Source organism: Somniosus microcephalus, chromosome 2, assembly GCF_052327205.1.
Source record: "Somniosus microcephalus isolate GS21.2 chromosome 2, FLI_Smic_1.0, whole genome shotgun sequence".
Classification (NCBI taxonomy): Eukaryota; Metazoa; Chordata; class Chondrichthyes; order Squaliformes; family Somniosidae; genus Somniosus; species Somniosus microcephalus.
This window is the reverse complement of record NC_140988.1, coordinates 40,864,603-40,888,161: the sequence shown is the minus strand read 5'-3', so window position 1 is coordinate 40,888,161 and position 23,559 is coordinate 40,864,603. Positions and strand designations below refer to the sequence as shown.

The 23,559-nt window shown below is 43.9% G+C and overlaps 2 protein-coding genes across 3 annotated transcripts in view; one reads left to right on the top strand and one right to left on the bottom strand.

Annotated features, from left to right (window-relative positions):
• Positions 1-836: 836 nt before the first annotated feature.
• On the bottom strand, positions 837-23,186 carry rab33ba (RAB33B, member RAS oncogene family a). The gene is made up of 2 exons (XM_086008604.1): positions 22,935-23,186; positions 837-2,885 (listed from the first exon to the last, which is right to left on the bottom strand). Exons 1-2 carry the CDS (start codon positions 23,184-23,186, stop codon positions 2,439-2,441), a joined length of 699 nt encoding a protein of 232 aa, XP_085864730.1. The 3' UTR covers positions 837-2,438.
• The window catches only part of ugl (ureidoglycolate lyase), a 74,841-nt gene continuing 74,384 nt past the window's right edge, over positions 23,103-23,559 (top strand). For both annotated transcript variants that reach the window (XM_086008590.1, XM_086008581.1), the window contains exon 1: positions 23,103-23,219. The gene's annotated coding sequence lies outside the window, so the exon portion shown is untranslated. The remainder of the gene's footprint in view (positions 23,220-23,559) is intronic.

The following is a 23,559-nucleotide window of genomic DNA, read 5'->3' as shown; positions in this document are numbered from 1 at the left end:
AGAGGACAATCCTATGGAGTTAAGACTCTGGAGGAGAGGTGTTGGAGGAGGATGGTGTGATCAGCCATGTTAAAGGCTGCAGAGAGGTTGAGAAGTGATAACACAGCAAAGTTACAGTAACAGAGAATGTTATTTGTGACTTCAGTTAGGGCCATTTTAGTGCTATGGGGGGGGGGGGGGGGCGCGCAGAAGACCGATTGGAGAGATTCGAGCAGGGAGCTGCAGGAGGCGGGCTCAGATTTGTGAGGGAACAACACATTCAAGGGCCTTTGACATGAAAGGGAGGTTAGACATGGGGTGATAGTTAGCACAGAGGGGTTTGATGGGGGGGGGGGAAGGGGGTTGATGACAGCAGTTTTGTAAGGCAGCGTTATTGTCCGAGGAGTGGGATCCATTTACAAAAGCAGCTAGCATGGAGGCCAGCAAGGAAAGCTGGGTGATGAGGAGTTTAATGGGAATGGGGTCGAGGGAGAAGGAAGTTGGCTTCATGGATGAGAATGCCTACTGGAAATCCATATAAACATCCATAAACACTCCCTTGTCGACAATGTTAGTGACCTCCTCAAAAATTCAACTAGATTAGTCAGACATGATGTACCCTTCACAAATCCATGATGACTCTCTTTGATCAATAAAGGAACACTTTTTTTTATATAAACTTTGTTCACAACTCTAGATGAACACTGGAAAAAGGAAGAAACAAGTAAAATATTATAAAATACCTTTTTGGGGGAAAAGGGATAGAAAAGACATGACAGGTTCAATTAGGAAAAATTATATTAAAAAAAGCATAAAGAATGGTAGAAAGAGAAGATGGGAAACACAAGAGAGCAGAATTAAAGTTCAAAATGTTTTTATTATTTAGAATTGTGCAAATGTTTTATTCAGTAAGAGTATTACAGTAATGAAGCAATCCCCGACAATGGATTAACTTTACTACGGTAATTAGTGATTTTTTCCAGTTCACTCACTACAATGCTGAAATCTTACAAATCCGTCCAGTACAATCATTTCCTAGCATCTGTAGGCAGATTACGAGTTAAAAATCAACAATTACAAAATAATCTCCACATCCTCCTTCATTAATCGGTTACTAGTAATCCGTGCATCTTCATTAGTCGACAATTACGGATAACCTTTCTGCATCTTTCGGAGTACAGTCAGTAAATATCTTCTGCTGGGTCAGCAAAAAACTTAAAGCATGAACAGAAGCATGCAAAAAATATTTCAAACATTCCCACAACACAAAAGACACTGGCCTTTAATGTATTCCCTTTATGGTATCCCCCCTTCCAATCAGAAGGAAAACTCTTGGTAAAAATCTGTATTTGTCCAGAAATGTCCCTTATTAAAAAAAAAGAGACCACCATTCCCTTTACCACAGCCAGCTTCCATGACTACAGACAGATAGTTAAACACCATGTTTCTTCCTTCCTTTCCTGCCATTCTGTCATTTTTAGCAAAAGAATTCACAAATCTTTAAGGCTTTTTGTTTGATCTGAAGCCACGGAAAGCCTTGCAACTCAAATTTGATATATTCCTTTAAGGTCTTAGCATTCATATTAGAAGCTCAAGGAAGCCTTGTATTAGAACTACTTGTACATAACTTACATTTGAACTACACATTTCTGTATTTTACAGATAACAAGATCTGCAAGACACAATGTAATTAGTATAGCAATGCTTTGTTTTTTTTTTTTTAAATAAACTTTTCCTCCTTTTTCTGGTGAATTTACTACATTTGTGTCTTTCAGCTGCCTCAATCAAGTCACTATATGCAACCCTAGGCAGGGAGTGTTGACAAACTATTTTACTACAGGAGGCATCACAGTACTGACAGACAGTGCAGGAACCTTGGCTGGTTTTCCCCCTCCTTGACCTGGAGAGTGGAGGCCAATTGTAATGCCTCGATCTTGGCTAATATCAGCTAACCTAGCACAAACTGGTGATGAAACTGGAGATTCTCCTGCTCGGCAAGACTCAGTTATTTACCATGTCACCAGCTGAGCAAGTTGGGGAGGGGGAGTCTCCAATACAAACATTTTTAATTCCCACATGATTAATTGGAGATGGAAACAGAAAGAAATCAGCTGAGGAATACCTGGAAAAGGAACCACGAGGAGGAAATTCAAATGACTTATTTAACTGAGGCAAGGTATACAAGATTAATACTTCTCAACATATAAAAGTAATACCTGACAATACCAGAAAATGCACCCTTTTCTATCCTGTACTGGTCATTGCTTTTGAGTAAAAGTAAGATTTCAGCCAATATTTGGTGGTGTATCCCAATACATTGTTCAGTCCTTTTCTTCAGTTGTATTTCCTCTCATGGCGTGTGATTGGATCTGCCAGGTTCAGTCAGTTAATTGTACTGTGGCTGTCTCCAGCAAGGTGCTCTTGATCTTCCTTCATATGGAAAACAATCAAGTTCACCTTCAACAGTAACACTCCACGTCAGCCTTCGATTCAGATTCCAGCTTAACTTTAGTCTCATCTACCTGGAGCTGGCTAAGCATCATAGGCTTGTGGTTCTTCAGTTTATGAGCCAAAGTCAGGAATATGGCCTCCACGTGATCATTGTCGTTTGGGTTCTTAGCCGAGGTCTCAAACAGGGGTATGCTTTGAGTATCGGCAAATTTCTGAGCCAGGTCTGTTCCAACTTTGGTGGCGTCCTTTAGGTCGCACTTATTCCCCACCAGGATGCGTGGGACTTCCCCACCAAGTGAGTACTGTTTGCATTCTTCAATCCAGGCTGGGAGGTTCTGGAAACTCATGGGGTTGGTTACGTCATATACAAAGACAACGGCATGGACATTCCTGTAGTAGTGCTGCACCATGCTCTTCCGAAAACGTTCCTGGCCGGCTGTGTCCCACAGCTGAATCTAAAGTGTTAAAAACAAAAAAGTTTATTTTTCCATCAACCAGAAAACCTTTAACAAAGTAAAGATGTTGGATTTTATTTTCCCCCTCCTCTCCTAAATGCACTAGTTTATGTTGAGGCACGATTCCACAATGATCATTATTCCTTTGTAAGCAAGCAATTGAAGTGTGAGCAAAATCACAGCCAAACATATTCCCATTCTCAGCCATGGTCTACATATGCACACTTTCCAGCAGGGGCCATTTGATAATCAGTGGAAATTGCGTCTGATTTTCTTCAGAGTGTCTACTGATGCCACAGTGTCAGCCAATGAGTTGGAGGCTGGGCGGGACTGGACTTACGCAGGACTCACAGCACCAAGTCTATTTACTCAGTAAAACAGTCTATTTAAATAGTGCACTACAGCAAACAGTCTACAGAGTCTATTTAAGAAGGAGTCTTTACGAACTACAACAAACAGAAGTCATGGCCAAAACTATAGCAACGTCTCCCAATAAAAGCAGGGTGCTTTCTCCAGCAAAATGGAGTGAGTGGAGGATAGTTACATACAAATTGTGTGTGTAAATTCAATCCCAGTCACCTACAGCAGTGCTGTCTCCAGGCTGATTGATGAGGAAATTATCCAATCATCTCCATCCTGGCTGTGAATAGTGGTGTCACTATGTGCAGCCCTAATTCTTATTCTCCGAGGGCACTGGAACCAATTGTAGCACCTCTACCCGAGATTAAATAAGTCAGCACAGACTCTGGGTCCCAACATGGTCTACGTGGCTCATTTGCACATGATGCAATACAGGAAACTCTCTGGTATCCGGCACCGTCGGGACTGGCGTGTTGCCGGTTGATTAAAAATTCCGGATGACGGAGAGGGTTATCTACCAAGGCTATTTTTAACAAACAAAGAGTCAGACTCCTGTTATTGAGGTGTTCGTACTTCTGACAGTGCCAAGAAGCCGAGTAGTGGCAGTTTGGAGAACTACCCCCACTAACTAACTCGGCCACCACAGGAGACTCGGACTCTGACTCGGCAACATTTCCGGTTATTGAGGTGTTTTCGGAGTATGAATTTTGCCAGTTAATTGAGAATTCCGGATATTTAGGTGCCGTTTAAATGAGAGTTTCCTGTACATTTATCAGGTGAGATAAATGCCACGCAGGATGCTTATCAAGAAGATGCAAGCTCATAGAATTAAGGGAAAGTGGTGGTAGCCCGGGGAATTAAGGGAAAGTGGTGGTATGGATATGAAATTAGCTCAGTGATAGGAAGCAAAGGGTGGTGGTGGATGGATGTTTTGCAGACTGGGAGGTGGTTTGCAGTGGTGTTCCCCAAGGGTCAGTTTTGGGTCCATTACTCTTTTCAATTTTTATAAACGAATTAGACTCGAGTGTAGGGAGTAACATAACATTTGCAGATGGTAAACTTGGCAAAGTAGTGGATAGTGATGAGGATAATTATAGGCTTCAGGATGACACAGGATGGTGAAATGGGCAGAAGCACGGCAGATGGAGTTCAATGTGGAGAAGTGTGAAGTGATGCACTTTGGGAGGACTAATATGGAAAGACAATCTACTATAAATGGCATGATTTTGAAAAGCGTAGATAAGCAGAGACTTTGGTATCCATATACACAAATCTTTAAAAGGATCGCACAGCAAGTTAATAAGGTGGTTAAAAAAGCATACCGGTTACTTGGGTTTATAAATAGAGGAATAGAATATAAAAGCAGAGATCATGCTAGAACTTATCACTGGCTAGGCCTCATCTAGACAATTATGGGCACCACACTTCAGGAAAGATGTAAAGGCCTTAGAAAGGGTACAGAGGAGGTTTACCAGGGATGAGAGACTTCAGTTATGAGGAGAGGTTGGAAAAGTTAGGACTGTTCTTGGAACAGAGAAGGTTAAGAGGTGACCCAAGAGAGGTTTTCAAGATGACGAGAGGTTTCGATAAGAGTAGATAGAGAAAAACTATTCCCTCTGGCGACTGAGTCAATAACCAGAGATCATAGATTCAAAATCATTGGCAAAATATCTAGAGGGGAGGTGAGGAGTATTTTTTTCACTCAGAGTTGTCGGGATCTGGAACGCTCTGAAAAAGGTGCTGGAAGCTGATTCCATAAATCATTTTAAAAAGAGCAGGTACTTGAGGATGAGGTACTTACAGGGTTATGGACATAAAGCCGGGGGGGGGGGGAAGCGACGAAGCATAACTGCTCCAAGAGCCAGCACAGGCACGATGGGCCAAATGGCCTCCTTCTGTGCTGTAAGTTTCAATGATTCTATGAGGCGTTTGATATTTAGTCACCTTTGCTACCAATGAATTATTCCGACTGATCCAAAATAGATCTGATTTAAAACATACTAAAGTCATTGATTATCTCCTGTAAGACAAAGGTATTCAACTGTAATTAACCTCTTTGCCAAAATATTTTTCTGCATCAATAATTACTTTCTTTATTAAAACGGCATTAGTGAATCATTCCTATGGCTATGTTGCTTGCAATAGGTCTTTAATTCATTAATAAACGTTAGCCTGCTGAGCCACTGAAGCCTGTTCTGCAATTCAATTCGATCACGGCTGATCTGTGGGCCAGCTCCAATTACCCACCTTTGATCCAAATACCTCGATACCATTACCTAACAAAAAGCTATCGATCTCAGGCTTGAAAATTTCAATTGGCCCAGAACCTTCACTGTTAGTTTCATAATCCTCACCAGTGATATTTCAAAGCAGTATAAATGTATGAGATCACACAAATACTAACACTCCCGACCACACACTGTCAAGAGAAAAAGGAAAACCAACAGCAGAAAAAAATCCAGCCATGTAAAGAGCTACAAACACAAAGCAACCCAATAACAAAAGGCTGGAGGCAGTGCAGGATTGTTAAAGTGTAGGTTTGAGACCCACTTCACTCACTTGCATCATTCACAGAGGGTGCAGGTTAAAGGAAACATTGAGGAAAACTCATGGTTAGGCAATTTCTGCAGTCTCCTGATGGCTCATTACATTGGCAACCTCAAGATTTTGAACCAGTCTAGTGTTAGGCATGGCCAAACAGGCGCTTTTGACTCACTACGGTAGCCAAGATAATCTCCAGCTACTAATATTGTATTCTTCCTACATTCCTTCTTCCCCCTGGAGAAATGGACAGTGTGCTCCAGCATGAAAAATCGGATTGTGAAGTTGAAAACTTAGCAGAAAACATGTTTCCCCAACACTGGATTTTTTTTTTTTTTTTTTTTTTAATGGAACCGCGAGCATGGGTGAAATAAACCAATCACAACCCCATGAAATCAGTGGCAAACATTTTGTTTCATGCATGTACATTAAAAAGGAAAATACCCAATCTGATTCTGGGCTGGACAAAAGGTGATCATCCTAAGCATCCTGAGCCTAGGCTGTGCTCCCATCCTCCCTAATACAGGCATCAGCCCCTGAAAACAACGTACAATGCAACACAAAAAGGGGAGAGTAACTGAAAACCTCCAGAAAAAGAAAAATAATGCTTTATAGTCTATCCCCTTACACATGCAGTAGTGTGTATAATAAAGTACATCTGCAACAGTTTTATTTGATTTAACTGGTGACAAAGCTCCATAATTCACATCCACTGTGCTCCTGTGTATGTGGGTCTTGAATAGAAATAAATTGAGCAATGTATCATAGTCACTGCAATATTTATTTTACCAGAAATGTCACAGTGGATGACTACATGTCCTCTGGGCCAAATGTGGAGTTAAACTGCTAAGATATTATAGAGGTTAGCTTATCCCTTTAGGATAGGGAAAAAAGGGAAGCTTTTGCCAGATACCAAGAGCTCAATACTACAGAAAGCTTAGAGAAATATAGAAAGTGCAGGAGTGAAATTAATAAGGAAATTACGAAAGCAAAGAGGGGGCATGAAAAAATATTGGCAAGTAAAATCAAGGAATACCCAAAGATGTTTTATAAATTCATAAAGAGCAAGAGGATAACTAAAGAAAGAGTATGGCCTATTAGAGACCAAAAAGGTAACCTATGCATGGAGGCGGAAGACGTGGGTATGGTTCTTAATGATTCTGACATTGTAGTTAAGGAGGAGTGTAATATATTAGATGGGATAAACATAGAGAGGAAGTATAAAGAGGTTTAGCATCTTTGAAAGTAGATAAATCACTAAGCCCAGATGAAATCTATCCCAGGCTGTTAAGAGGCAAGGGAGGAAATAGCGGAGGCTCTGGCCATTATTTTCCAATCCTCTCTGGCTGCAGGAGTGGTGCCAGAGGACTGCTAATGTTGTGCCATTGTTTAAAAAGGGAGAAAGAGATAGACGGAGTAATTACAGGCCAGTCAGCCTAACCTCGGTGGTGGGAAAATTATTGGAAAAAATTCTGAGGGACACTATAAATCGTCATTTAGAAAGTCACGGATTAATCAAGGACAGTCAGCATGGATTTGTTAAGGGAAGGTCGTGTCTGACTAACTTGATTGAATTTATTGAGGAGGTAACAAGAGGGTCGATGAGGGCAGTGCATTTGATGTAGTCTACATGTATTTTAGCAAAGCCTTTGACAAGGTTCCACATGGCAGGTTGGTCAAAAAAGTAAAAGCCCATGGGATCAAAGGGAAACTGACAAGTTGGATCCAAAAATTGGCTCAGTGGCAGGAAGCAAAGGGTAACGATCAAAGGGTGTTTATGTGACTGGAAGGCTGTTTCCAGTGGGGTTCCGCAGGGTTCAGTACTAGGTCCCTTGCTTTTTGTGGTATAGATCAATGATTTAAACTTCAATGCAGAGGGCATGATTAAGAAGTTTGCAGATGATACAAAAATTGGCAATGTGGTTGATAGTGAGAAAGATATCAATGGACTGGTTAGGTGGGCAGAAAAGTGACAAATGGAATTCAATCCAGAGAAGTGCGAGGTAATGCATTTGGGAGGATTAACAAGGCAAGGGAGTACACCACAAATGGTAGGATACTGAGAAATGTAAAAGGATTAGAGGGACCTTGGCGTGCATGTCCACAGATCTCTGAAGGTAGCAGGACAGGTAGATAAGGTGGTTAAGAAGGCATATGGGATACTTTCCTTTATTAGCCGAGGCATAGAATATAAGAGCAGAGAGGTTATGATAGAACTGTATAAAACACTAGTTAGGCCACAGCTAGAGTACTGCGTGCAGTTCTGGTCACCACATTACAGGAAAGATGTGACTGCACTAGAGAGGAGGTTTACAAGAATGTTGCCAGAACTGGGGAATTTTAGCTATGAGGAAAGATTGGATAGGCTGGGGTTGTATTCTTTGGAACAGAGGAGGCTGAGGGGAGACTTAATTGAGGTGTATAAAATTATGAGTGGCCTAGAGATAGGAAGCACCTATTTCCCTTAGCAGAGAGGTCAATAACCAGGGGGCATAGTTTTAAAGTAATTGGTAGAAGGATTAGAGGGGAGTTGGCAAACAATTTTCACCCAGAGGGTGGTGGGGGTCTGGAACTCACTGCCTGAAAGGGTGGTAGAGACAGAAACGCCCATCACATTTAAGAAGTACTTGGATATGCACTTGAAGTGCTGTAACTTGCAAGGCTACGGACCAAGAGCTGGAAAGTGGGATTAGGCTAGATGGCTCTTTTTTTGGACTGGCGCAGACACGATGGGCCAAATGGCCTCCTTCTGTGCTGTAAATTTCTATGATTCTATTTGCTAAATTGGATATTGCAACCAACTACATACATATTCAGGAGAAAAATATGTTCCCTCGCCTCAATCTTTGATTCCCTTACTCCAACAAAACAATCACTGTCTCCCTTCCCTGTCGTTAACCACAGTAGAGTCCCCAACTTTGCTTCCTCAAGTCTGATGGGTGGAAGTGTGAACGTACCTGGCATACAACTGGCCTAACCATTTATCATCAGATCGGGCCTGACCTCATCGAGCACTGTTGTGCTTTGCTCTCCTCAGCCAAAACTGCCTACTTTCTAATATCATCCTGAAGTGCATGATAACCCATGACCAATGTTCCCCCTCATTTTTTGGGGGTGCATGGCCCCTTTAAGGGGCGGTGTGGCCCATTCACAGTTTCTCGCATGTACAAAATTTAACATAAGAAAAGCAGGTCCTGAGCTGTACTGGACCGGCTGAGAGCTGTGCACCTTAGAGGGAACATTGCCCTATTTTGACATGATTAACCATGCAAATATCTTGCTCTGCACATCCACCACACCTTTTCCTTCACTCACCTACACTGGCTCCCTATTCCCCCAATGCATTAAATTAAAAATTGTTCTCATCTTTAAATCCCTGCCTGGCAGCACGCCACCCTAATTCTGCAATTTCCTCTAGCCTTATAATCCCCCCACTCCACCCCCAGTACACTCCATTCTTCTGATTCTGGCCTCTTCTCCCTTTGCCCCTCCATTGGCATCAGTTTTGAGTTACCTAGGCCCTACACTCTGAAATTCCCTCAGTCTCTACCTCCTCCTTTAAAAACCTTCTCTAAACCCATCTCACCCCCTCCTAGTCGCTACCTTTCTGGCACAGCATCAGTTTTCAGTACACCTGTCTGCGAAACACCTTGGGACTTCGTTTTTTAAACATTAAAAGTGTTATAGAAATGAAAGTTGTTGTCTTAGAACGACAAAACCAGAAGTCCTGGCTGTGCTCAATAACTCATTGGACAATTGCACTTCGCTGTGTGGCCCTAAACCAGAGTGATTAGGAAGTTCCAGAATTAATCCGTTCACAAGATAGACATGACAGGCCATTCAGTCCGTGTTAGCTCATTGATCGAGAAAAAAAATACAGGCCCCCCCCATTCACAACAAGCAACTGGTTTTTTTATAAAACCAATTCCACATTTTGAACTTCTACTGCCCTATGCAGAAATGCTTTTTACACATCAATTACATAAAAACATAGAAAGTACAGGAGAAAAGGCTATTCCATCCATCAGACCAATCCCCAACACTCAATCGCATTCTCTCAAATATCTAACCAATGCTTCCTTAAAATCTACACTATCTGCCTTCACTGGCAGTCCATTCCACACGTTTACCACCCTCTGTGTAAAGTCGTTACATCTAATCTGGCAGTACATCTTCCCTCCAAGATTGAGTCAGTGTCCCCCTGTTCTAGAGTTTGTGGCAATCTCAATATATTAATGGAGATTCAATTTATTCAATCCCTCAAGAATCTTGAATAATATCTCCACTGAACCTTATCTTCTCCAGAGTAAATGGTCCCAGGATCTTCAACAACATCTCACAGTTCAGATGTCTTAAGATAGGCATCCATTTGGTTTTCCTTTTAGAAACATAGAAGATAGGAGCAGGAGTAGGCCATTCGGCCCTTCGAGCCTGCTCCGCCATTCAATGGGATCATGGCTGATCATTCAAATTCAGTACCCTGTCCCTGCCTTCTCCCCATATCCCTTGATCCCTTTAGCCTCAAGGAATATATCCAACTCTTTCTTGAATATATTTAATGAACTGGCCTCCACCACCCTCTGTGGCAGAGAGTTCCACAGGTTCACCACTCTCTGGGTGAAGAAATTCCTCCTCATTTCAGTCCTAAATGTCCTACCCCTTATCCTTAGACTATGACCCCTGGTTCTGGACTCCCCGACCATCGGGAACATCCTTCCAGCATCTAGACTGTCCAGGCCTGACAGAATTTTATAGGTTTCGATGAGATCCCCTCTCAATCTTCTAAACTCCAGTGAGTATAAGCCCAATCGACACAATCTCTCCTCATACGTCATTCCTGCCATCCCAGGGATCAGCCTGATGAATCTTCGCTGCACTCCTTCCATGGCAAGAATGTCCTTCCTCAGATAAGGCGACCAAAACTGCACACAATACTCAAGGCGCGGTCTCACCAAGGCCCTGTACAACTGTAGCAAGACATCCTTGTTCCTGTACTCGAACCCTCTTGCTACGAAGGCCAACATACCATTTGCCTTCTTAACCGCCTGCTGCACCTGCATGCTTACCTTCAGCGACTGGTGCACAAGAACACCCAGGTCTCTTTGCACTTCCCCTTCTCCCAATCTATTGCCATTCAAATAATAATGTGCCTTCCTGTTTTTGCCACCAAAGTGGATAACCTCACATTTATCCACATTATAGTGCATTTGCCATGTTTCTGCCCAATCACCTAACCTGTCCAAATCGTACTGGAGTTTCATGACATCCTCCTCGCAGCATACCCTCCCACCCAGCTTTGTGTCGTCTGCAAATTTGGAGATATTACATCCAATTCCCTTGTCCAGATCATTAATATATATTGTGAACAGCTGGGGTACTAGGACTGATCCTGCCTGCCACTCGGAAAACGACCCGTTTATTCCAACTCTTTGCTTTCTGTCCGCCAACCAGTTCTCTATCCAAGTCAATACCTTGCCCCCAATCCCATGTGCCTTAATTTTGCACGCTAATCTCTTATGCGGGACCTTATCGAAAGCCTTCTGAAAGTCCAAATACACCACATTCACTGGTTCTCCATTAGCTATTTTACCAGTTACATCCTCAAAAAATTCCAGTAGATTAGTCAAGCATGATTTACCTTTTGTAAATCCATGTTGACTTTGTCCGATCCTGTCACTGCTTTCCAAGTGCTCTGCTATTACATCTTTTATAATGGACTCTAGCATTTTCCCCACTACCGATGTAAGGCTTACCGGTCTATAATTCCCCGCTTTTTCCTCTACCACCTTTTTTGAATAGTGGGGTAGCATTAGCTACCCTCCAATCCATGGGTACTGTTCCAGAGTCTATAGAATTTTGGAAGATGACCAGCAATGCATCTACTATTTCTAGGGCCACTTCCTTAAGTACCCTGGGATGTAGATTATCAGGCCCTGGGCATTTATCGGCCTTCAGTCCCATCAATTTTCCTAACACCATTTCCCTACAAATACTGATTTCTTTCAGTTCCACCCTTTCATCAGACCCTACGTTCCCTGGTATTTCTGGGAGGTTATTTGTGTCCTCCTTTGTGAAGACAGAACCAAAATATGTATTTAGTTGGTCTGCCATTTCTTTGTTCCCCATTATAAATTCCCCCGATTCTGACTGCAAGGGACCTACGCTTGACTTCACCAAGCTTTTTCTCTTCACATATCTATAAAAGCTTTTACAGTCAGTTTTTATGTTCCCTGAAAGCTTACTCTCATATTCTATTTTCCCTTTCTTAATTAATCCCTTTGTCTTCCTTTGTTGAATCCTGAACTGCTCCCAATCCTCAGGATTATTGCTTTTTCTGGCCAATTTGTATGTGCTCTCCTTGGATCTTATGCTATCCCTAATTTCCCTTGTTACCCACAGTCACCTTTTTTGTTTTATTTTTATGCCAAACTGGGATGAACAACTTCTGTAGTTCATCCATTCGGTCTTTGAATGTTTGCCATTGTCTATCCACCGTCAACCCTTTGAGTGCCATTCCCCAATCAATCCTACCCAACTCGCTCCTCAGACCATCGTAGTTTCCTTTATTTAAATTGAGGACCCTTGTTTCTGAGTCAACTACTTCATTCTCCATCTTAATGAAGAATTCGATCATATTATGATCGCTCCGACCCAAGGGGCCTCATACAACAAGATTGCTAATTAATCCTTTCTCGTTACATAATACCCAGTCTAAGATGGCCGGATCTCTGGTTGGTTCCTCTACATATTGGTCCAGGAAACCATCCCGTAAACACTCCAGGAATTCCTCCTCCACAGTATTGTTACCAATTTGGTTAGCCCAATCTATATGTAGATGAAAGTCACCCATGATGACTGCTGTGCCCTTATTGCATGCTTCTTTAATTTCCCTTTTAATGCCATCCCCAACCTCCGCCTTACTGTTTGGAGGTCTATATACTACGCCCACTAATGTTTTTTTCCCCTTAGTATTTCTCAATTCTACCCATACAGATTCCACATCATCAGAGCTAATATCCTTCATTACAATTGTGTTAATCCCTTCTTTAACCAGTAATGCTACCCCACCTCCCTTTCCTTTTTGCCTATCTTTCCTGAATATCAAATACCCCTGGATGTTGATTTCCCAGTCTTGGCCATCCTTGAGCCACGTTTCCGTAATCCCAACCAAATCATATTCGTTTACCTCTACTTGCGCAGCCAATTCATCCACCTTATTACAAATGCTCCTCACATTAAGACACAAAGTGTAGTGTCCGTGTGTAGATAAAGACACTGAAGACAGGAGTTGGTTCATAGGTATTTACTAAGCAAGTCTGGGGGGGGGGGGGGGTGGTTCTAAAGGATATACACAGGCTTATATAGCCCAAGTGGCAATTACCGGCATTACGCACACCTGGGGCTCTTAAAGGCACATACACCACAATTCCTCCCCTTCTAGCTAACTAGTACATCATATTTTAAGTAATTATTAATTACATGTTATATGCAAAATAATATACATTGCTGTATTAATTAATTATAAGTTAGTCTCTCAGGAGGCTTCCTGACTCGGTCCGGATAACGCCTCGGGGGTGTAGTAGTTTCTGGTGGTGTAGTAGGTTCTTCTGGTAAGGCTGATTCAGCTTGAAGGCCAGTGTCGGGTTCATCGGGTTCCAGTATCACCGGATCGGAGGTAGATATGGGTATCTCTACTTCATCGTTAGATGTATAGCGTGGTGGTGTAGGTTGTCCCTTTTCGGATGACTTGATGATTTGGTCAGCATGGCGCCTTATTATGCTTTCTCCGATGTCCACGGTATACATCAGTGGTCCTAGTCGTGTGCAGATAGTTCCAGGCTGCCATTTCTCGGTACGGTAGTCCCGGGCCAAAACCGGTTGGCCTATCTGGAAGGCCCTAGTTGGCCTTTCATTCATGCCCTGAAACTGCCGGTTCTCCACGTCCCTTCGGATGTTGGGCTTGACCAAATCCAGCCGGCATCTTAGGTTTCTATTGTAGAACATCATGGCGGGAGTTTGGTTTGTAACCATATGTGTTGCATTCCTATATGCAAATAAGAAGTTATCCACCTTGTGCTGAAGTTTTATGTTTTCATTACCCATGGCCTTTATGGCCTTCTTGAAGGTCTGGACAAACCTTTCAGCCAATCCATTGGTGGCGGGATGGTATGGGGCGGACGTGTAGTACTTTACCCCATTGTTCTTTAAGAACTTTCTGAATTCTTCGGACACAAATTGCGGTCCATTATCAGAACATATCTGTTCCGGCAGCCCATTCCTGGCAAATATGGTCCTTAATACTGTGATGGTTTTTTCCGTGGTGGTGGAGGACATCTTTATTACCTCTGGCCACTTGGAGTGTGCATCAACTGCGATTAAGAACATTGAGTCCATAAATGGACCAGTAAAGTCGATGTGCACCCTTTGCCAGGGAGATGAGGGCCACTCCCATGGATGTAGAGGGGCTTGTGGTGGAGCATTTTGGACCTTCTGGCATCCTAGGCAGCTCTTGTTCATGTCTTCGATGTCTCCATCGATACCTGGCCACCATACAAACGCCCTAGCTAGGTTCTTCATTTTCACTCCACCCAGATGCCCCTCGTGAAGCTCCTTTAGCACTTTATCCTGGAGTTTGGGTGGAATCACCACTCTGGATCCACACATCAAGGTTCCTCGGCACACTGACAGCTGTTCTCTTCTTTGCGAGAATGCTGGCAACAGTGGTTCGCCATGTGCTGGCCATCCCTTCATTGTTAAATCGTAGACCCGTGAGAGAGTAGGGTCATTTCTGGTCTCCCTTTCAATGGCAGAATTTGTCACCGGTAGACATTCCACTATGGTAGAGTGGAATATCTCTACTGGGTCTACTGTAGGTGCCTCTTCTATCATTGGCAACGGCAGGCGTGATAAACCGTCAGCATTCCCATGCTGTTTTGACCCTTTGTATTCTATGTTGTATTGGTGTGCCCCTAGAAAAAGGGACCACCTCTGTAGTCTTTGTGCCGTCATAATGGGGACACCTTTCTTAGGGTTGAATATGGAGATGAGGGGTTGATGGTCAGTCAGCAAGGTAAATTTTTGTCCGTGTAGGTAATGGTTGAATTTCTTCACTCCCCATACCAGGCTGAGTGCTTCCCGGTCTATCTGGGAATAGTTACGCTCAGCTGAGTTCAATGAGCGTGACGCAAAAGCTATCGGCCGTTCCGAGCCATCAGGGAATCTATGGGACAATACCGCTCCTATGCCGTAAGGGGATGCATCGCACGCCAGTCTGATTGGTAGTGATGGGTTGTAATGAGCCAAAACTTTCTCGGATGTGATTAAGTCTTTACATTTATGGAAGGCACGTTTACAGTCTTCGTTCCATTTCCAAATCACTCCTGTGTGTAGAAGATCATTAAGAGGGTGTAGAATAGTTGATAAGTTCGGTAAAAATTTATGATAGTAATTTATTAATCCCAGGAATGACCTCAATTGTGAAACATTTTCAGGTGCTGGGGCTTTTATAACTGCTTCAATTTTTTCAGGTGACTTATGCAACCCTTCCTTATTAATTATGTGGCCACAATATGATATCTGATTTTGGAAAAATTCGCACTTGGGGCGATTTGCTCGTAGGCCCCGTTCTTTCAGCCTAGTGAGCACCTGCTCCAAATTGGCAAGGTGCTCGTTGTCGTTTTCTCCTGTTATAAGGATGTCGTCTAGGTAACACTGAGTCCCCGGAATCCCTTGCAGGACTTGCTCCATAGCTCTTTGCCAGATAGCTGGAGCTGATGCTACTCCAAAAACCAGTCGATTGTACTGGTACAGGCCTTTGTGTGTGTTTATTGTGAGATACTTTTTAGAGGTCTCCTCAACCTCCATCTGTAGATATGCCTGTGCCAAGTCAATTTTTGTGAAACGTTTTCCTCCGGATAGTGAGGCGAAAATATCTTCTATCCTCGGAAGAGGATACTGTACCGTGTGAAGGACCGGGTTTACAGTCACCTTAAAGTCCCCACAGATGCGAATTTTTCTCTGTTCCTCAGAGTTATTTTTCAATGCTTTTTTCATGACTGGAACGATGGGTGTTGCCCATTCGCTCCAATCTATTTTGGATAATACGCCTGCCTTTTCCAAATTCTCCAGCTCTGCCTCGACTGCCGGACGTATTGCGTATGGCACCGGTCTTGCCTTAAAATTTTTTGGAATTGCTGCATCTTCCACTTTTATTGAGGCGGTGATGCCTTTCAAGGTTCCTAGTTTCTCTTGAAACACTTCTTTGGCGTTGGCCAAGATGTCTTTTAATCGTTCAGGTATGATGTCATCATTGTTTTTTTCCTTACTGGTCACCGTCAGTGCCTGAATGGAGTGCCAGTCTAAACGTATCTTCCTTATCCATTCACGTCCCAACAACGGTGGACCACCATCTTGTAGAATGTATAAATACAACTTTTGTATTTCTTTGCCGTTGTATACCACAGGCACCTTTATTTTTCCTTTGGGGTATACTTTCTGCCCCGTATATGTTTTTAAGATAATGGATGTGTCTTTTAGAGGTATATGCGAAAATAGCCTCTCATAATCTCGTCGATTTATTACGGTTAGAGCTGATCCTGTATCTAGCTCCATTTTAACTGGGGACCCTGCTATTATAAGGGTAACCCAAATGGTCTGGTAATCTTCATTGGCAATTACATTATGTAATTTGAGAGAGCTTAGTCTCTTGTTCCCGGAGTCGCTATCGCTCTTCTGGTCTTTGGAGCTACTGTCCGTCATCATTTGTACCTTTCTGTGCTTTTCCTTATTGATTTTTTTCCCGTTAGTGGATTTTTTATTTTCAGATCGGCATACACGTGGAATGTGTCCCATCTTTCCGCATCGCCTGCATGCTTTTTCTTTGAACCAGCAATCCCTCTGGTCATGGTTGGATCTGCCGCAGCGATAGCATCTCTCGAAACCCCGTGTCATTTCATGGGTGCCGAAGTCCTGTGGCCTTTGCTGTATCTTTGCCGCTCCTATTGCACTGAAAGCCTTGTCCAGTGTTAAATCTTTTCCAGAAGATACCTTTTTTTGTGTTTCTACACATAGGGGATCGCAGATGAATTTGTCTTGCAGAGAATCTGCCAGTCCTGCCTCGAATTGGCAGTGTAGGGTATCAACAATCTCCTCAAAATTCTTGTCCATCGGTTCGGCTGGAGTGATTAAGTTGCGTAACAGCTTGTATGTTTCTGCGCCCATTAGATCCAGAAGCACTGAAGCTTTCTTTTCATCTTCTATTCCATTTGCGGTGCAAAACACCTCCACTCTTTCTACATATGTGGTCCAATCCTCTATCTTGTTATCAAAAACATCAATATTGCCAAAGTTAGGCTCTGTTTCGTTATCAAAAGCATCAATATTGCCAGACTTAGGCATTTCAAAAAAAAGATATGGCGCTTCCCGCGCTTTTTTTTTCTCTCTGTAGCAACAATATGGCGCTTCCTGCGCTTTCCCGCCGCTGCTACCGATAACAACGCTGTTTTACTGTGGTTTCCGTTTATTCACTGTTGGAGACTCGTTCCCGACGGAGGTCTAAACGCCGACCTGCTTGCCGCGCCGGCTGTCTCCCGAGTGCACCCTCCCAGTCCGTTATTGCTTGCCTCCGATTTCGCTGCCTGTCTCAGCTGTAGAGCCCGCCGCTGGAGCCCCAGCCTGACGCCCAGGAAGGATTAGCGCAGTACCTGCCACCAGCTTGGCCAGCTGGTGAAACCACAGTTCCTATTACTTCCTTGAGTCTTCTGGACGCTGGAGGAATCGACGTCCTTGAGGTGCTGCCGAATTGCAGGTAAGTCCGTTTCCACTTCGTTGCCACTGTAGTGTCCGTGTGTAGATAAAGACACTGAAGACAGGAGTTGGTTCATAGGTATTTACTAAGCAAGTCTGGCGGGGGGTTCTAAAGGATATACACAGGCTTATATAGCCCAAGTGGCAATTACCGGCATTACGCACACCTGGGGCTCTTAAAGGCACATACACCACAATTGCTTTTAAAGGCACATACACCACACAAAGCCTTCAGGCTTGTTTTTTTAACGCTCTTAGATCTATTAGAATTATTATTTACTGTGGCCATGTTTGATTTAAACCATTGATTTCTCTGACTGCCACTTTTGTTTTTTTCCTTCCTATCTTTTGCTTTTATCCTTGTTTCCCTTTCCTCTGTCTCCCTGCTCAGGTTCCCAACCCCCTTCCATTTTAGTTTAAACCCTCCCCCACAGCACTAACAAACAAACCCCCTAGGACATCGGTTCCAGCCCTGTCCAGGTGCAGACCGTCCGGTTTGAACTGGTCCCACCTCCCCCAGAACCGGTTCCAATGTCCCAGGAACTTGAATCCCTCCCCCTGGCACCATTCCTCTAGCCACATATTCATCTGAAGTATCCTTCTATTTCTACTCTGACTAGCACGTGGCACTGGTAGCAATCCTGAGATTACTACCTTTGAGGTCCTGTTTTTTAATTTACCTCCTAACTCCCTATATTCCGCTTTTAGGACCTCATCCCGCTTTTTACCTATATCGTTGGTGCCTATATGCACCACGACAACTGGATGTTCACCCTCCCCTTCCAAGATGTTCTGCAGCCGCTCGGAGACATCCTTGACCCTTGCACCAGGGAGGCAACACACCATCCTGGAGTCTCGTTTGCGGCCGCAGAAATGCCTATCTATTCCCCTTACAATTGAATCCCCTATTACTATAGCTCTACCACTCTTTTTCCTCTCATTCTGTGCAGCAGAGCCACGCCTGGTGCCAGGAAGTTGGCTGCTGCTGCCTTCCTCTGATAAGCCATCCCCCCCCCCCCCCCAACAGTACTCAAAAGTGGTGTATCTGTTGGAGAGGGGGATGGCCACAGGGGACCCCTGCACTACCTGCCTGCGCCTAGTACTCTGCCTGTTGGTCACCCGTTCCTTTTCTTCCTGTCCAACCTCGAGCTGCGGTGTGTCCAACTCTGTAAACGTGCTATTCACGATGTCCTGAGCATCGTGAACGCTCCAGTATGCATCCAATCGCAGCTCCAGCGCCGCAATGCGGTCTGTCAATAGCTGCAGCTAGGTGCATTTCCTGCACATGTAGTTGTCAGGGACACAGGAAGTGTCCGAGTTCCCACATATCGCAGGAAGAGCAGATCACGGGACCCGGCTGTCCTGCCATGACTTACCCTTTACTGATTTAATTTAAATTCAATCAATCAATCCCACTAATTACACTACAGTTAACCGGTTTACCAACAATCCCTGCTACACCAGAGAGACCTTAGAAACTATAAACCAGAGTTAAAGTTTAAAAAAAAGAGAAATACTCACCAACCAATCACTTACCTGCTTCCTGGTGACGTCACACTTTGATTACTTTTTACCTCTCTCCCCTGCTGCTGAATTGGTGCTCCTCGCTGCCGGTTTTAAGCTCTGCGCCGATACTCTGTTCCCACGCAGGTCCGCACTGGTCGGGCTGCTCCTCGCTCCCGGTTTTAAGCTCTGCCGCCGATGCTCTGTTCCCACGCAGGTCCGCACTGGTCGGGCTGCTCCTCGCTGCCGGTTTTAAGCTCTGCCGCCGATGCTCTGTTCCCACGCAGATCCGCGCTGCACTCTCCAAATCCTGGATATTCTTACTGTAGTACAGTGACCAGAACTGTACACCATATCTCGGGTGGGTCTGTACAAGTGCTTTGTCCAGACCCATTATCACTGTATCCCTCTGGCTATATACCCAAGTTCTGGTTATTTTTCCTTACTGCTGCCACAAATTGCACTATTGGTTTCAGCAAGATATCCACAATAACCCCAGATACCTCTGTGTTGCGCCACGCATCCTAGAGTCATTTAGTTTATATTTTCACTGTTTATTTCCCCTCCCTAGTCTCATTACTTTTCATTTGCCCACATAAAAATGCCATTTGCTGTTCATCAGTCCATCTTGCCAACCTATCCGGATTCCTTTGTATTCGACTTGCCTGCCCTCTATTTGCATTCTCTGGTTTAGTCAATATCAATCTCTCTCAGAAGCTTGCGCCACTGATTCCATGCTTTGTTACCTTGTGGTCTAAGCACTTGTGTGGCACGGCATCAAAAGCCTTGCTGCAATACAAATACATCATATCAATAGAATTTCCATCATTTCCTCGAAGATCTCCAGCAATGCAGTCAGGCAAGACTTCCTTCCCACCCATAAATCCATGCTAATGCTCTCTGACTATATCATACCTATCTAGATATTTCATTGTCCCCCTCTTTCAGTATGCCATCTAATATGTTACCCACAATGGATGTTAGGCTCACTAATCTTCCGGAGCTGTTCCTATGCAGCCTTTTAAAAGGTTGACATCATGTTAGTTAATTTCTAATCCTAGTGCACTGCTCCTGCAGATAGTTGCAAGAGCATGACCAATTCTTAGTACTGATATCTTTTTCCAAAGTTTACTCATCACTAGTTTGAACCTGTGCCTTCTTGTCCTACTGTCATAGTTTAGTTGGAAGTAATGTTCTAGATTTACATTTTCTGTATTGTCATATGCCTGTATTAAGATCACCTCTCACTTGCTGCCCTCCAAAGCTGTAAAAGCCCAAGTTTCTTCAGTCTTTCCTCGTAGCTTTGACATCAAGAATCTGTCTTGTAGCTCTTCTCTTCAATCTCACCAGGGTTTGAATGTCTCCAGTGTGTCTCACTGACTAGAACAGGACACAGTGCTCTAGGTGTGGTCTGACCAGGGCACTACACAGTTTACATGAATTCCTCCAATTTGTATTCTTACCACCATTTTGGCTATGTAGTTCAGCATTCCATTTGCTTTAAAAATCACCATTTAACTAATCTCAGCTTGGGTGAAGCACAAAGCTTGGGCTAGGAGGGGGGGAAAAAATCAGCTAGGGTTCTCAGTCCAGGATCAGGATTAGTAAGGGTGCGCCCATCTTTGAATATTCTGCGAACATTCACTATCTTTTATGAAGAATGGTCACCAGAGCAAGGTACTAAAAGGTTACCTGGCACCCATGGCGACAATGACCCGAAACGTTAACTCTGTTTCTCTCTCCACAAATGGTGCCTGACCTGCTGAGTATTTCCAGAATTTTCTGTTTATACTCCAGATTTCCAGCATCCGCAGTATTTTGCTTTTGTAAGAGGAGAAGCAAGATCATTTCAGAAAACAGGGAGGATCGAGAACAGACTGTGCTGTAAAAATACACGTTTCAGTGATTTTACCAGGTCAGTGAGAGTTGCTCCATAATCATTTTAGCTCACACTTAAAATTTTAATTTTCATCATTTTACTTTACCTGCTTGTGAGTGGAGAAACAGAATCTGCAAGGAGTTATGGGATATGATCGATAGCCCACTTGTTCATTGACCATACCTTTCTCATCAGCTATTGGGAAAACCTAATCCTGAAATATAAGCTTTAGCCCAGACCAATCATGGCTTTATGCTACACCCAAATAGAGATTATCTCATAGTCATACAGTCATAACGGCACCAAAGGAGGCCATTCAGCCCATTGAGTCCGTGCCGGCTCTCTGTAGAGCAATCCAGTCAGTCCCATTCCCCCGCTCTATCACCGTAGCCCTGCAAGTTTATTTCTCTCAAGTGCCTATCCAGTCTCCCCTTGAAAACATTGAGTGTCTCCGCTTCCACCACTTCCGTCAGCAGCGAGTTCCAGGTCCTCATCACTCGCTGCATAAAAAAGTTTGTCCTCACATCCCCCTGTATCTCTTGCCCAAAACCTTAAATCTGTGTCCCCCCTAGTCCTTGTACCATCAACTAGTGGGAACAGCCTTTCCCCGTCTAGCCTATCCAAACCCGTCATAATCTTGTCTCTATCAAATCACCCCTCAACCTCTTTTGCTCTAATGAAAACAAATCCAGCTTCTCCAAACTGTCCTTGTAGCCAAGATCTCCCATCCCCGGAGCCATTCTTGTAAATCTCCTCTGCACCCTCTCAAGTGCCTTCACATCCTTCCTAAAGTGTGGTGACCAGAACTGGACACAATACTCCAGCTGTGGCCTAACCAGCGCTTTATAAAAGGTCCAGCATAACTTCTCTGCTTTTGTACTCAATACCTCTATTTACGAAGCCCAAGATCCCATATGCTTTGCTAATCACTCTCTCAATATGTCCCGCCACCTTCAGGGACCTATGCACATTTACTTCCAGGTCCCTCTATCCCTGCACACTCTTTAAAACTGTGCCATTAAGTGTATATTGCCTCTCCCTGTTCCTTCTACCAAAATGGATCACCTCACACGTCTCTATTAAATTCCATCTGCCACTTGTCTGCCCATTCTGCTAGCCTTTCTATGTCCTGTTGCAGTCAATTGGTATCATCACTGTTTGACACCAAACTTGAGGGTGTGGCATCAGCAAATTTAGAAATTCTACTCTGTATTCCAATATCCAGGTCATATCAAAAAAGCAGTGGCCTCAGCACTGACCCATGGAGAACACCATTGTCTACCATCCTCCAGTCTGAAAAACTGCCATTTACCACTTGTTGTTTCCTGTCCTTAAGCCAATCTCACTCAAGATCAACAAGAAATCCCACATCATGAATCCTCCACACATCTATATGTAGCCCATTCACTGTAACAAGCCATCATTCTAACAGAAGGGCAGACAAATGTTTTAGATGTTATTAAATAACTAATGATTAACTAACTAAACTAGACAGCTTAATTACATACTTTTTGTTCTTTAAAAAAAAGACCATCAAGTAAAAAAAGAGTTTACTTGTAACGGATTTTTTTTAAATGTTGTACAGTAACAAGTTTACACGATACAGGGTTCACGATACTTGCAAGTACATACAATGGGATTTCCATAGTTATATACCAACTAGTTATATGTTTTTCACTGCAGAAATGTTGTAAACTAGCTTCCTGGACCCAGCCCTTACACAATAAAGTTAACGGCCATCAGATACCATCTTTCACTGCAAGTCGTTGGAAAATTATAGTCACATTTGTAGAAAAAAATATGGACAGATTGAACACATTCCATTTAAAAAGTTGGCCAATTAAAACGTCTTTAATTTGAGGTGATTCTGAACTAAATCGGGAGCTCATTAACTTGTACACAGATTGTTGCTGCCCTCCTGAATAATAGAGGAATTTTCAGAGGTGGGGGTGGGAAATTACCTTTATTTTTTCTCCATCAATCTCCACGGTTTTCTCTCGGAAATCCACCCCGATGGTGGCCTCGGTCTTGTCGGGGAATCTGCCAGCGCAGAAGCGGTAGGTCAGGCAGGTCTTGCCCACGCCTGAGTCGCCGATGACGATGATCTTGTAGATCCTGGAGCGGGGCGGCGCGTTCAACAGCAGCGAGCCGGCGCCGGGAACGCGGAGCTCGGCGGAGACCGCCGCCAACTTCTCTCCTCCCCCAAAGGACATAACTCAACCAACAGAGGGGGAGAAAAGATGCAGGTGAACTATTGCAAACTGTTAATGATAAGGGGGGAGTGGGGGATAGAGTGCTGCGGTGCTCGCACTGCGGCACTCTGTCTGTCTCTCACTGTATCGGTGTCCCTGTGTCAATCCTCTGGCTGGCGGTCGCCTGCCCGCCGGCTCAAGGTTCCAAACAGCTCGCTACAATCCCCAGCTGCTCGCTACACTACAGCGCGGGGGCTCGGCCACGTCGCCACTGACTGGCTCACAACACAGATTCTTCAATCTCAGCCTCCTCTCCGGCCTGAAAGGAGGAAGAAACAGACAACACAAAAAGAATTCAACTTGAGGGCGGAGAGAATATCGCGAGAGAAGGCTA

What these genes read in the sequence shown, in the direction of transcription:
- rab33ba (XM_086008604.1), bottom strand. Translation starts at nt 23,186, where the DNA reads ATGTCCTTTGGGGGAGGAGAGAAGTTGGCGGCGGTCTCCGCCGAGCTC. An exon ending in TTGATGGAGAAAAAATAAAG is followed by an intron (nt 2,886 to 22,934) that starts GTAATTTCCCAC and finishes TTAACACTTTAG; the next exon opens with ATTCAGCTGTGGGACACAGC.